Source organism: Leucopleurus acutus (genome assembly GCF_964270905.1).
Source record: "Leucopleurus acutus genome assembly, chromosome: 4".
Classification (NCBI taxonomy): Eukaryota; Metazoa; Chordata; class Mammalia; order Artiodactyla; family Delphinidae; genus Leucopleurus; species Leucopleurus acutus.
In genome coordinates, this window is record NC_139146.1 from 74,988,355 (window position 1) to 75,000,413 (window position 12,059).

A 12,059-nucleotide genomic window follows, 5' to 3' on the forward strand; every position below is an offset into this window, starting at 1 on the left:
TTTGGCTTTTCCCTGTTACACATATGTCCTACCAACCTCCCAGTATCCTTCTCGCTGGAATCCATCTTGGCTGAGTGATGCGCGCGCCACCAGGAAGGACCCTGAGTCGGAGTGATTGGCCAGAGATAACCCGGAAACTAGCTCCATTACCATAAAACCCGAGACTGCAAGCCATGTGGCAGAACAGGTCTCCTGGTTCCCTTACCCAGCTGCTCTCCGCCCCGGCTCCCCTTCCCAATAAAGTCTCTTGCTTTGTCAGCACATGTGTTTCCTCGGACAATTCATTTACGAGTGTTAGACAAGAGCCCACTCTCGGGCCCTGGAAGGGGTCCCCCTTCCTGAAACACAACTACACCAAATAGAATCCTTGTGGCCCACTGACATTCTGTTGGAATCCCTTGATTTCTCTCATGACAAAAACTTGGCTCCTAAAAGTAAAACCTTCCTTCCAAAGAGGAAAAAAAAAAGTTACATATTGTCTATATGCACTGATTAAGGCTTCCACTGTGGGTCCAGATACAAAATTCTCAGTATTGGGGGCTTCCTTGGTGGCGCAGTGGTTGAGAGTCCGCCTGCCGATGCAGGGGACACGGGTTCGTGCCCCGGTCCGGGAGGATCCCACATGCCGCGGAGAGGCTGGGCCCGTGAGCCATGGCCGCTGAGCCTGCGCGTCCGGAGCCTGTGCTCCGCAACGGGAGAGGCCACAACAGTGAGAGGCCCACACACGCACCCCTCCAAAAAAAAAAAATTCTCAGTATTTGCTAAAATTCTATGAAACTCTGTGACTGAGAGTAACTAAGGCAGTGCCAAAAAATGGATTATTCTTCCCACCTTGCAGCAAAGTCTGAATCTACATGCCAAAGTGGTGAGCCTTGCTGAATAGTACTCATTACTGGCTAATTTGAAAATCCTTCAATTGCTCTCAAACAACGGGAGTTTGGAGGAGAAGAAGCCTGTATGGTGCACCTAATATGAGTTCCCACCCTTCCAGGCTGCTGACTGCATACCCCAGGGTCAGGTTTTTCAAAGCACCTGAGCACAGAAGCAGGGCAGGGCTCTTGTGGTTTGCAGCCAGCTGGGTGTGGTGAGGTGGAGCCCAACTGGACAAGCAGGGGCGAAACCCACCTTGCACGGAATTCAGCATGGTCGCACCAGGAGTAATTGATTACTTAATAAATACATACGGGAAATAATGAGGAGCTGAAACCGTGTGGGAGTGGGGTAGGGCTGTGGAGTTGAGCGGCCTGCAACTCCAGAGCAGTGCAAATTCCATTTCTCCTCTTTATTAGCTGTGTGACCTTGGGCGGGTTACCTAACCTCTCTAAACTTCAGTTCCTGCAGCCGTAAATCGGGGATGACAACATCAATGCAGAATTCTTGGAAGGATTACGCGTAGGTAAAGCTCTTAGCACAGTGCCACATACAGAGCAATTAGTTAACAATAGTAGCGCTGAAAAATGTGTGACCTGTAAAGCTTGGTTTAACAACTGCAGTTACTGCTAATTCAGAAGACGTGTCATAAAGGATTGCTCAGGGCCAGCAAGATCCTCACCCTTTGAACAACAGCACATGTTTAACAGGATTGGCTATAGTTTAGGGATACAGTTGGAGCCATGAAACAGCGTCTCTGAGCATCCCACCTAGCACGTCAAAGGCCTGCTTTGTTCTCTTCTATTTGTTTGCCTGCCCAATGCAAATTGTTGGGATATTTATTAATAGTATTACATGGCTCATAGTTAAGTAGTATTTCAATAAATTATCAAACATTTTCATATACATAATCCACACTTTGTCTTTAAAACACAGCTTGACATATACAGGATGGGAACTGTTATTCACATATAAAGCAAGTGAGATTCTAAGAGACTGTCACTTGCCCAATACTACACACGGCTAGGTCGTCTGATCTATAGGTATCCCTGTGTTGCACTGGTATTGACTGTTAAGCCTACGGTTGGGAGCTGGATGAGAGAAAAAGTAGAGCGTGAACACTGATACATCTTTTCTCACTTTTTCCCTTCAGGATTGGGTATGCAGCTCACCCCCAGAAAAATCTAGAAATAAATCCCTGAAAATTCCTCTTATGGCCCATCTAGAAATGCTGAAAAAATACAAAATATTTTTTTAAAAAATCTAGTGATACCACGTGTCTCTTAACTCAAAGAAGAATAAATTTAGTTATATGAGTGTCTCCTTAGAAAACAGCTTCTAAGCCAGCTGAGGCTTGGCAACAAGACTGAAGTTTGACAGAAAAAGTTTCAAAACAAATTGCATTTTCTCCAGCAACTTTTTACATGAAGCCATTATTCACTGAGCTACAACTATTCTTTAAGGATTTTTCTCATATGAGATTTTTAATATTTTATTTTTTATTTGTGGAACTTTTAAAGAGCCTTTATTTTCTATTTGGTAAAAATGTTTTGAAGAACTATTCAGATAATCACATACATACTATAATAATAGTTAACAGGAAATTAATGATTTTTAAAAAATGGTATCAGTTAGTGCAAAAGGTTTCATAGTAAATTTACAAAGCTCTCCTCAAAAGGTACAGCCTCCAAATCCAATAAAAGCTTAGTTTACCTTGATGGGGTTTAGATGAGTGCTTCAACATTCATCCTTTTAATTCTGAAGACATACAAGTGATTCTGAGGGTGTTCCTGAATTTCCAATGGAATGCAAAAGCTTGTGTGCTGATTAATATCCACCACATGTTATATATCCGTCAACGCTCCTCAAGCAATTTGAAATATCATTCATAAGTGTTGTCTATTATGATTCTGGTCTTGCTTTATCACTTAATGCCTCTAACTTGCTGCAAGTGATCCTCTGCAGGCTGAGGAACCGGTCGAGGCAGGAGAAAGGCTGCTTCTGCACACTGGCCAGGATGACATTCTGGAAGGACTACGTGAAGTACAGGCATCGCGCCCTGGCCAGACCATGTAGGGGTTCGCCCCAGCCACACAGCTGACTGTGTTGAGAGGGTTGAGCCAAGAGCCTCTGCTGAGCCCTCTCCTCTGTTCAGGAGACTTAGGGATGCTGATTAAGAAAGTTAAGACACCAAGCCTAACACTGCTACACCTGCACGCAGAGACAGAGCTGCAGACAGAGGGAGCAGCGTCCAGTAGAGACGTGTAAGAAGGACACACTTGTTTCCCACTGCTCGTGTTTCTGAGACTGCTGGGACCTGGGACCCTTTGCTGCAGTGCAAGGCGGGAACCTGGACAGACCTCTCCTTGACCAACAAAATAGAAAGAAACCATGTGGGACTAAAAATAACTGAGTGTATGCACAGTTGGGGCAAATTATGAACAAAAAGATACAAACAGACCAAAAAACCTTACTGCCACTTCTGAAGAGCTGGGGGCCAAAAACAGGGTGTGGGGAGCAAAAGCAGGGTACAGAGCATGCTCCCTGCGCTCAACACCACCAGAGGAGTGGGCCAAACACTTACGCCAGTCCTCCAGCCTGACCGCTGGACACACCCCTACCCTCACCCCATATAAGGAACTAGCTCGCCCCCTTCGGAGAGTGAGCAAGGGCACCTGTTACTCATTCTAGCTCCCCCTGCTGCAGCAGGGGCCCCAGTAAAGCTTTGCCTGAATTTCTTGTCTGGCCTCTAGTCAATTTCTATTGATTAGGGAAGGCCAAGCACACTGGTCTGTATCATTTCCAGGTACAGAAGCTAGACCACCACTCCTCTCTCCCCAGTCCTCTTAACTCTTTCCCGTGGGAAAAGGAGTGAGTTACCTGACAGATGATTCAGAGGAGGAAATCGGGCACGCTCTGTTGAGCCCTTTCCTCTTAGAGAGCCAGCTCCCTGGCCAGTTGTTCTTGCCTGACTGCTGCCCCGTGGCAGAAAACCTGATTCTGGCAGGAGGCTTGAGTCACAGTCTAACCTCAGTTTAATTCTGGGGGTAGTTTTAGCAGACACACTTAGCAGCAGATCTAAGGCCACATTCACAAGTTGACTTTTCAGTTACAATGATATTTTGATCTCCTAAGTCTGACTCTGTAAGTTCATCTCTCCATGGGTTGCAAACTCTATTGAGGGCCAGGATATTAGTCCCCCAAGAGAGCAATGGATTCATTATTTTTAATCTAACACAGAATTTGATTTTGAAATTAGCATTTTAATTTCAAATATAGGGGTATATTATCTGCAAATCTATTTTTCTTAGAGATAAAAGCCCTAGCACTTTACACCATAAACTCAGAGCACTCATTATTACCTGCAGATGCTGTAATAATTTCTAATACGTTGACACTTTAGTAAGTCCACTAAATAATGATGGGTCCAAAGGGAGAGATGGAGTATTTCAGCATGACACAAATGCTTACATCACTGTGAAACACCTCCATTTGGAATTACCTGAGGCAGAGGATCCATGGACAGGAAAGACGAACAAGCATCATCTATCTGTAGAAAACAAAAATGCCAGTTACATATTGGAAACAGAGAGAAGATAGCGAAAAATGGAAAGCAGATTTTACGAAGTCAAGTTACCTGTGCAACATTAATTAAAGTTCCATGACTGTTCAGGACTCTGGATTTGGGAGGCAGGAGCCTTTTACACTATCTAAGGAAGTCCTGGAATTGGGATTTCCCCAAGATTCACCCCCAGGCACAGGGATATACATCCTCATTAACAGTCAGTAGGGATCATCAGAGCATAAAGATGCTTCAAACATTGAAGGGAAAAACTTACAGTATTATTCGGCCTGAGAAACCTGAGTAGTGACTAAAGAATGGCCTCAAAATTAAGGAGCACCCTGCTATGTGGTTCTTTAAATCTAATCATATCTACATATAAATCTAATCACATCATCTAAATTAACATGATAATAGCATGTGTGCTAAATGACAAAGAGTGTAAGTAAAAAGTCTTACACAACATGGGCCATCTTCCCATTCTCTACCAAGAAGCCAGCATGAGAAAATACTTCTATTTTACAGTGAAGGTTTACTGAACTATGCTTGCCAACTAGCTGTCCTTGGCTTTTTGGGGTTTTTTTTTTTGCCAACTCATTTAATTTTTATTTTATATTGGGATATAGTGGATTTACAACATTATGTTAGTTTCAGGTGTACAGCAAAGTGGTTCAGTTATATATATACATATATCCATTCTTTTTCAGGTTCTTTTACCATATAGGTGATTACAGAAGACTGAGTAGAGTTCCCTGTGCTGTATAATAGGTTCTTGTTGATTATCTATTTTATATACAGAAGTGTGTATATGTTAATCCCACACTCCTAATTTATCTTGAGGGCTTCTTTCTGTGGAGTTATTTTTTTTAATTAATTTTATTTATTTATTTTTGGCTGCGTTGGGTCTTTGTTGCTGTGTGCTGGCTTTCTCTAGTTGCGGCGAATGGGGTCTACTCTTCCTTGTGGTGTGTGGGCTTCTCATTGCGGTGGCTTCTCTTGTGGAGCATGGGTTCTATGCATATGGGTTTCAGTAGTTGTGGCTTGTGGGCTCCAGAACGCAGGCTCCATAGTTATGGCGCACGGGCTTAGTTGCTCCGCGGCATGTGGGATCTTCCCGGACCAGGGATTGAACCCGTGGCCCCTATATCGGCAGGTGGATTCTTAACCACTGAGCCACCAGGGAAGTCCCTCTGTGGAGTTTTGATGAGATGTTTAGGAGGCCTTGCCAAAGACCTTGTTTCCACTGTTCTGCACACACATTTGTGAAGCACTTTCTGCTGAATGTTATTACAAAGCTCTGCTGGGGGTACACCAGATCTTGGTAATGGTCTCGTGAAGGTTGAAAAAAGGATCCATTTCTTCAATTTTTGTTGCACATTTAGGGAAAAAGCCTTCAGAGAGAAAACTTGGACCCTCTAATGCTTTGATGTCCTCATAAGTAAACCTCACGGTGGGAACTCCAAGATGGTTGACGAAGTAATCGGCATCATCTTGCATCTGTACAGAACTGATATTTGTTTCTGGGCACTCATCTCTTCTGGAACAGTTGAAATTATTTTTCTCAGCTACCAGTTGCTGAAGAGATGGTGAAGCTACAGGGTAGAGACTTGAGTTACCGCTTACAGGACTGTGGAGACTAACATAAGCCACAACATTTTTCTGCAGAACCTTCTTGAAATCCTCTCCCCATTCATATGAGCCAATATTTCCAAAAGCTGTTCCACCCCATGAACAGAAAACAATAGTGCGGTCTGGTCTCCACCCTTTCTTGACTCTTAACATCAAGGCCCGAATAAAAGCTGTGATGATGGCAGTGCTGCTGGCCCATTCTTGTCCATTATAACTGTATGCGGTATGATGATGGCTGCCAACTATGATATAACGGTCTGGAGATGTCGAGCCTTTTTTTGTTTGTTTGTTTTTGTTTTTTCGCTACGCGGCCCTCTCACTGTTGTGGCCTCTCCCGTTGCGGAGCACAGGCCTCCAGACGCGCAGGCTCAGCGGCCATGGCTCACGAGACCAGCTGCTCCGCGGCATGTGGGATCTTCCAGGACTGGGGCACGAACCCGTGTCCCCTGCATCGGCAGGCGGACTCTCAGCCACTGCGCCACCAGGGAAGCCCCGAGCCTTTTAAATATCCAACAACATTAGTAACTGTTTCAAATTTTGTGACTGTCTAAATCTGCATGCTGACAATTCTTTCCTCATTATTTGGAAGTTCTAGAGGGCTACAGGCAGTGTGTGTGATTCTATCTTTCAGCGAAGAGATGAGTTTTGCAACGAGCGATGCTGAGATGGGGTGCTCTAGTAGAGAGGTGAGGTTTGATTGGTTTTGTCTAAAGCTTCCATCTGCTAGTGTTGGAGGGTCTCCTGCAGAGGCGGGGGGTGGCTGTGGCTCACCGTGGGGACAAGGACACTGGCAGCAGAAGTTTTGGGAAGTACTCCTTGGCGTGAGCCCTCCCAGAGTCCACAATTAGCCCCACCAAAGAGCCAGGTAGGCTCCCGTGCTCTGTCCTCAGCTTTTATCCTTAAAAGAAACCTTGAAGAAGTTTCTTAAACTTCTTAAACTGTAGTATGAGATTTATACTAATCATTAAAAAACTGTGCTGAGAAGTTAAGCACTAAGCTAGGTGTCTAGAGTCATCATTTATACTAATCAACTTCCCACTTCTTAAACTGTAGTATGAGATTTATACTAATCATTAAAAAACTGTGCTGAGAAGTTAAGCACTAAGCTAGGTGTCTAGAGTTATCTATGGCATTTATTTCTTTGGCGGCCTTTTAAAACGGGACTGGAAAAAATGGTACTGATTCTTGTCTGTCTGGGATGATTTAGGTTGAGTCCTATTTATGGCATAACATCTCAGGGGCCCCCTTCTAGTTTCAGAATTGTTTGTTGAATTTAATTTAATTGCCATTCTCACACTAAACTGAAGGGGGATAATCATACCCTTTAGTCGTAATTTCTCAAGCTCCTCTGGTTTCCAAGTTGAACATGAACTAATATATATAATTCTGTAATTTAGAGAATAACAAAGGTATACGGTATGATAGAAAAGCATACGTTTATGTCTCCTTTTTATGTTCACAGAACTTATCCTCTCTATATATCACAAATACTGGGAGAATTTTTTATTTTATTTGTCCCTTGTGTCCATCCACCTGCTCCCTCTTCCATGCCATATAAACCCAGAATCATGGATACAAACACACACAGACAGTGGTAAACTTCTTGAGGGAAGGGGCTACCTAATGTGCCCAAATAAGTGTTCAATAAATATTCTTTAATTAAATTGCATTGTGTTTGTGGGGAAAAAAATAAAAAGAGAAGTCAATTGAGAAGGGAAAGCGAAAAAGATACCCTTTTAAGCTTCAAATTGTGACTAATGCTTTATGTATCACCCCCAAATGCGATTTAATTTGCTCTAGTGGGGTAGGAGGAAGTGGTCCCTCTCGAAATTGTGGTGATGTTTAGGTATCTGAAGACTTTACATGCTCAAGGGGAAAGCTGTCCACCCCCAGCCCAGGCTGCTCATTTGTATGAGGTGGCCGTGTCCAAGGACAGCGGACCCTTGAACTTCAGGGTTCACTAATCAGTGCATCAATATGGCTTGGATAAAAACATCAGAATAAGAAAAAACACCAATTAATCAAATTAGGAGATAACTGCAAAGCTTTTCAGTCTTTGTTCTCCTTTCTTTAAAAGGCATGGCTGCACTGCCCACCCACTCTCCCTTTGGGTAAGCATTTGTTCACTTCACTCAGCTTATGGCCCTAATGGTTTTAAGTGCCACTAATGCTTTTGAGAACTCTGTGGAGTCCATCGACGAACCCGTTTGAAAATGGTTAGGTCTCTGTATACGGTTTGAAAAGTATGTGTTTCTAGCATCTGAATAGCCATGTAATATTTAAAACCTCCAGCAGAAAGCTTAACTATATGTTCTTAGCATCTTCTTTAAGTATCTTTTTCTATAAAAGAGCGTACAGTGCTTTTACAGCTCCATTTGAGTTTTTTCCCCAGCATTATCATCTATAAGTTTTTTTCAAAGATTTTCCTCAGAAATATAATTTCAAGCCAAACTAAATGTTTCTGTACTCTACATTAATATCTGTTTTTAAATTATTCTTCATCTTGCTTATATTTTTCTAGCATGTATTATGATATACCAAGGCAGAGGCCCTTAAAATAGTCTTACAAATTTCTGTGCTATTTAAGACTCTTTAGTACTTGGCCCTTATCATCTGTCTTATCTTTGCCCTTATGTATTTTGTTAGGGGGTGGCTTAGGTATAAAGGGTATTCTCCTCAGTTCATAGCTTTCTATCATCACTGGACTCACTTTCTTTATCCTTTTATATTTCCATTTCATACTCCTATACCATCCTCCCATAAGCAGCTCTTCTAATGTATTTGATGTGTATTCTCTGTTTATGTTCTTATAAAATCTGTACTGCTGTTTGCTGTGCACATATGGTATTTTCTTACTTTTTTTTTTTTTTTTTGCGGTACGCGGGCCTCTCACTGTTGTGGCCTCTCCCGTTGGGGAGCATAGGCTCCGGACGCGCAGGCTCAGTGGCCATGGCTGACGGGCCCAGCCGCTCCGCGGCATGTGGGATCTTCCCGGACCGGGGCACGAACCCGTGTACCCTGCATCAGCAGGCAGACTCTCAACCACTGCGCCACCAGGGAAGCCCTTACTTTTCTTAACTTAACACTATACTTTACGACCTCTCCCTGCTCCTGGATACCTCTAGTGTGTTGCTCCTAACTGCCATAGAGTATTTATAATGTGCATGCACCACATGTTGCCTACCTACTCCCCAGTGATGCGAGGCCGGTTCCCTCCACTCCTCCCATTACCTCCTTGTATCTGTCCTCCGCATATGGTTCTGTAGGAGAATATGTTTGGGCTACATACTCAGGAGAGGGCATGCTAGACCATGGGGATATCTAGGCGGCTTTCCAGATGGCTATACCAGTTGACACTCTCATCAGCAATGCATGGGGATTCCTACACCCTACATCCTTGCTAACGTTTGCCATTCTCTAGATTTCAATTTTTTTGCCAGTGTAATGGATAGAAAGTGACAATATTTTTGTCTTAATTTTTATGTCATTGTTATTAATGGATTTGAGCATCTCTTTAGATGCTTGTTGGTCTTTAGGTTTCCTCTTTGTAAATTGTTCTATAATTTGACTATTTTTACTTTGGATTCCTGTCTTTATCCAATTAGCTAGAATTTCTTAGATATTCTAGAAACTAATTCCTTATCAGTTTTAGGCACTGTCAATATCTTCTTTCAAAGGCTCCTACATTTTTTCAATGGAGTCCTTTGTTGAAAGAAATCTTTACTTTTTTTTTTTTTTTTGCTGTACACGGGCCTCTCACCGCTGCGGCCTCTCCCGTTGCGGAGCACAGGATCTGGATGCGCAGGCCCAGCGGCCATGGCCCACGGGCCCAGTCGCTCCGCAGCATGTGGGATCCTCCCAGACCGGGGCACGAACCCGCGTCCCCTGCATCGGCAGGCGGACTCTCAACCACTGCGCCACCAGGGAAGCCCAGAAATCTTTACTTTTAATGTAATTCAAGTCATGAAGTTTTGGGCCTTATAATTTATGGTGGAAGTTTTTTATGGAAAAACTTATGGAAATTTTTTATGGAAAAACTTATTAAAATTTGTGGAAAGAAGCCTTTCCCTGTTCCTAGCTCACAAAGATGTTTTTCTAATAGAAAAGATATTTCCTATTAACTCTATAATTTTACCCTGTATGTTTAGACCTTTAAGCCACCTGGAGCCCACCTTTGTATGGGGTGTTAATTTTATGTTTCTCTATACAGTGAGCTAGTTTCTCAACCCTAATTTGCCGAACAATCTGTCCTTTTGCCTCTGAATTTTAGTGTTACTTCTACTATAAGTTAAGTTTATGTGCACATGCATTTATCTCAGGTTGTCTTAGGTTGGGTTCCCCCAGAAACAGACCTTGAGATAAGGATGTGGATATGAGTAGATCATTTGGAAGATAACCCAAAAAGCACCGGCAGAAGAGTGGAGAAGTAAAACAGGGAAGGGAAGGAATCCAATCAAGGGTATGTTATCAAGCAGGTTACCACCATTGTAACTGGGATCAATCTGCCTGGGGTACTCTGAGACACAATGCAGAATACATCTCAGAGTTATCCCACCTGAGGGGAGAGGCAGCTAAGGTATTCATCCACCAACTCTCTTGGGTCACCAACTGATGGCTATTCCTGTGGTGGGGGCATTTGGTCCCAGGCACTTCTGGTCTGTCCTGAGCATAGGCCAAACAAGCAGAGTCACAGGTGCTTGCAATTAGAAACAGTAAGTTTGGAGTGTGCTAGAATGGTGAATGACAAAGGGATATGACAGGGCACTGACCGTGTCTGCTAAACTCTCCAAGCTCTAGTCTCAGTTCCACTGGTTCATTCATCTATTCTTACGCCCTCACCATACCTTTTTTATGAGTACAGTTTCTTAGTATATCTTGAAATCTGGTAGGGCAAGTTCTGGCTCTTAGCTCTTTATATTTAAAATTTCCTTAGCCATTTGTAGACCTTTATTTTTCCACATCAATTTTAGGTTAAATTTATAAACTTTCCAAAAAGAAGTTAAGTGGAATTCTGATTGGGTTGCATTGATTTTATGGGGTTTACATTGACTCATTTAGGTAGAATTGATATTTTTATTACATTAAATTAATTGTTCCCTCCAAAAGCAAAGAACGTCTCTTCATATATTCACATTATCTTCTAATTCTTTTATTAAAATTTAATTTTTTCTCCATAGGCTATTGTGTATTTTTGGTTAATTCCTAGATACTTATAGTTTTTGTTGCCATTGTGAATGATGTAATATTTTCACGTTACTTTTTCCTAGTGAAAAGAAGTGTTATTGATTCTTGTATATTGGTATTATATCCAAAACTCTTCTGAATTCTCATCTTAGCTCTAATAGTTTAAGAGCGAGCAATTTATTAATGTAATTCATCATGATTATAGATTAAAGGAGAAAAGGCATATTGCTTATCTCAATATTGGTGCAGATAAAATATTTGATTAAGTTCACATTTTATTTAGGATTAACGAAACTCTTAGGAAGATAGGAGAAGAATAGAAGTTCCTTAACTAGGTAAAGGTTATATAACAAAATTCTAGAGCAAATTTATACCCTATGGAGAAGCTTTAGTTACATTTATTTGTATAACATAGTACTGGAGGCCTTTGGCCAATGATTAGAAGGAAAGAAGAAATTGTTTCTTCAGTGCTTATTGTATTACTATAGCACCTTTTTGGCATCAGATATTTTTCTAGGAATTTATTCATTTCATCTAAGTTTTCAAAATTATTACCATATAACTGTCCATAATACTTTGGCAGGGGTAATAGCTTATTGAAATATAATTCAGATTCTGTACAATTCGCCCATTTAGAGTGTACGATTCACTAGTTTTTTTTTTTAAGCTATTATCCCATTTATCTAGAAAGAAAATAACAGCTTGATATAATAGCCTTCTAGAGAATATATATGTACACACAGAAATTAGGCTTGTGGGTCAGGATAAATGTCAGAATTTAACCCTGACGGTAGCAAGAATTAGCTTACCTCAG

At 42.0% G+C, this 12,059-nt stretch overlaps 1 protein-coding gene and 1 long non-coding RNA gene across 2 annotated transcripts in view; both read right to left on the reverse strand.

Annotated features, from left to right (window-relative positions):
* The window catches only part of LOC309961523, a 443,244-nt gene that overhangs the window by 336,595 nt on the left and 94,590 nt on the right, over positions 1–12,059 (reverse strand). The gene's annotated exons all lie outside the window — the stretch shown is intronic.
* NMU (neuromedin U) overlaps positions 1–12,059 on the reverse strand; it is a gene marked incomplete at both ends in the record, with an annotated part of 31,191 nt that overhangs the window by 7,641 nt on the left and 11,491 nt on the right. The window contains one exon of the mRNA XM_082838068.1: positions 4,373–4,420. Within this exon, the coding sequence (XP_082694194.1) occupies positions 4,373–4,420 (48 nt within the window). The remainder of the gene's footprint in view (positions 1–4,372; positions 4,421–12,059) is intronic.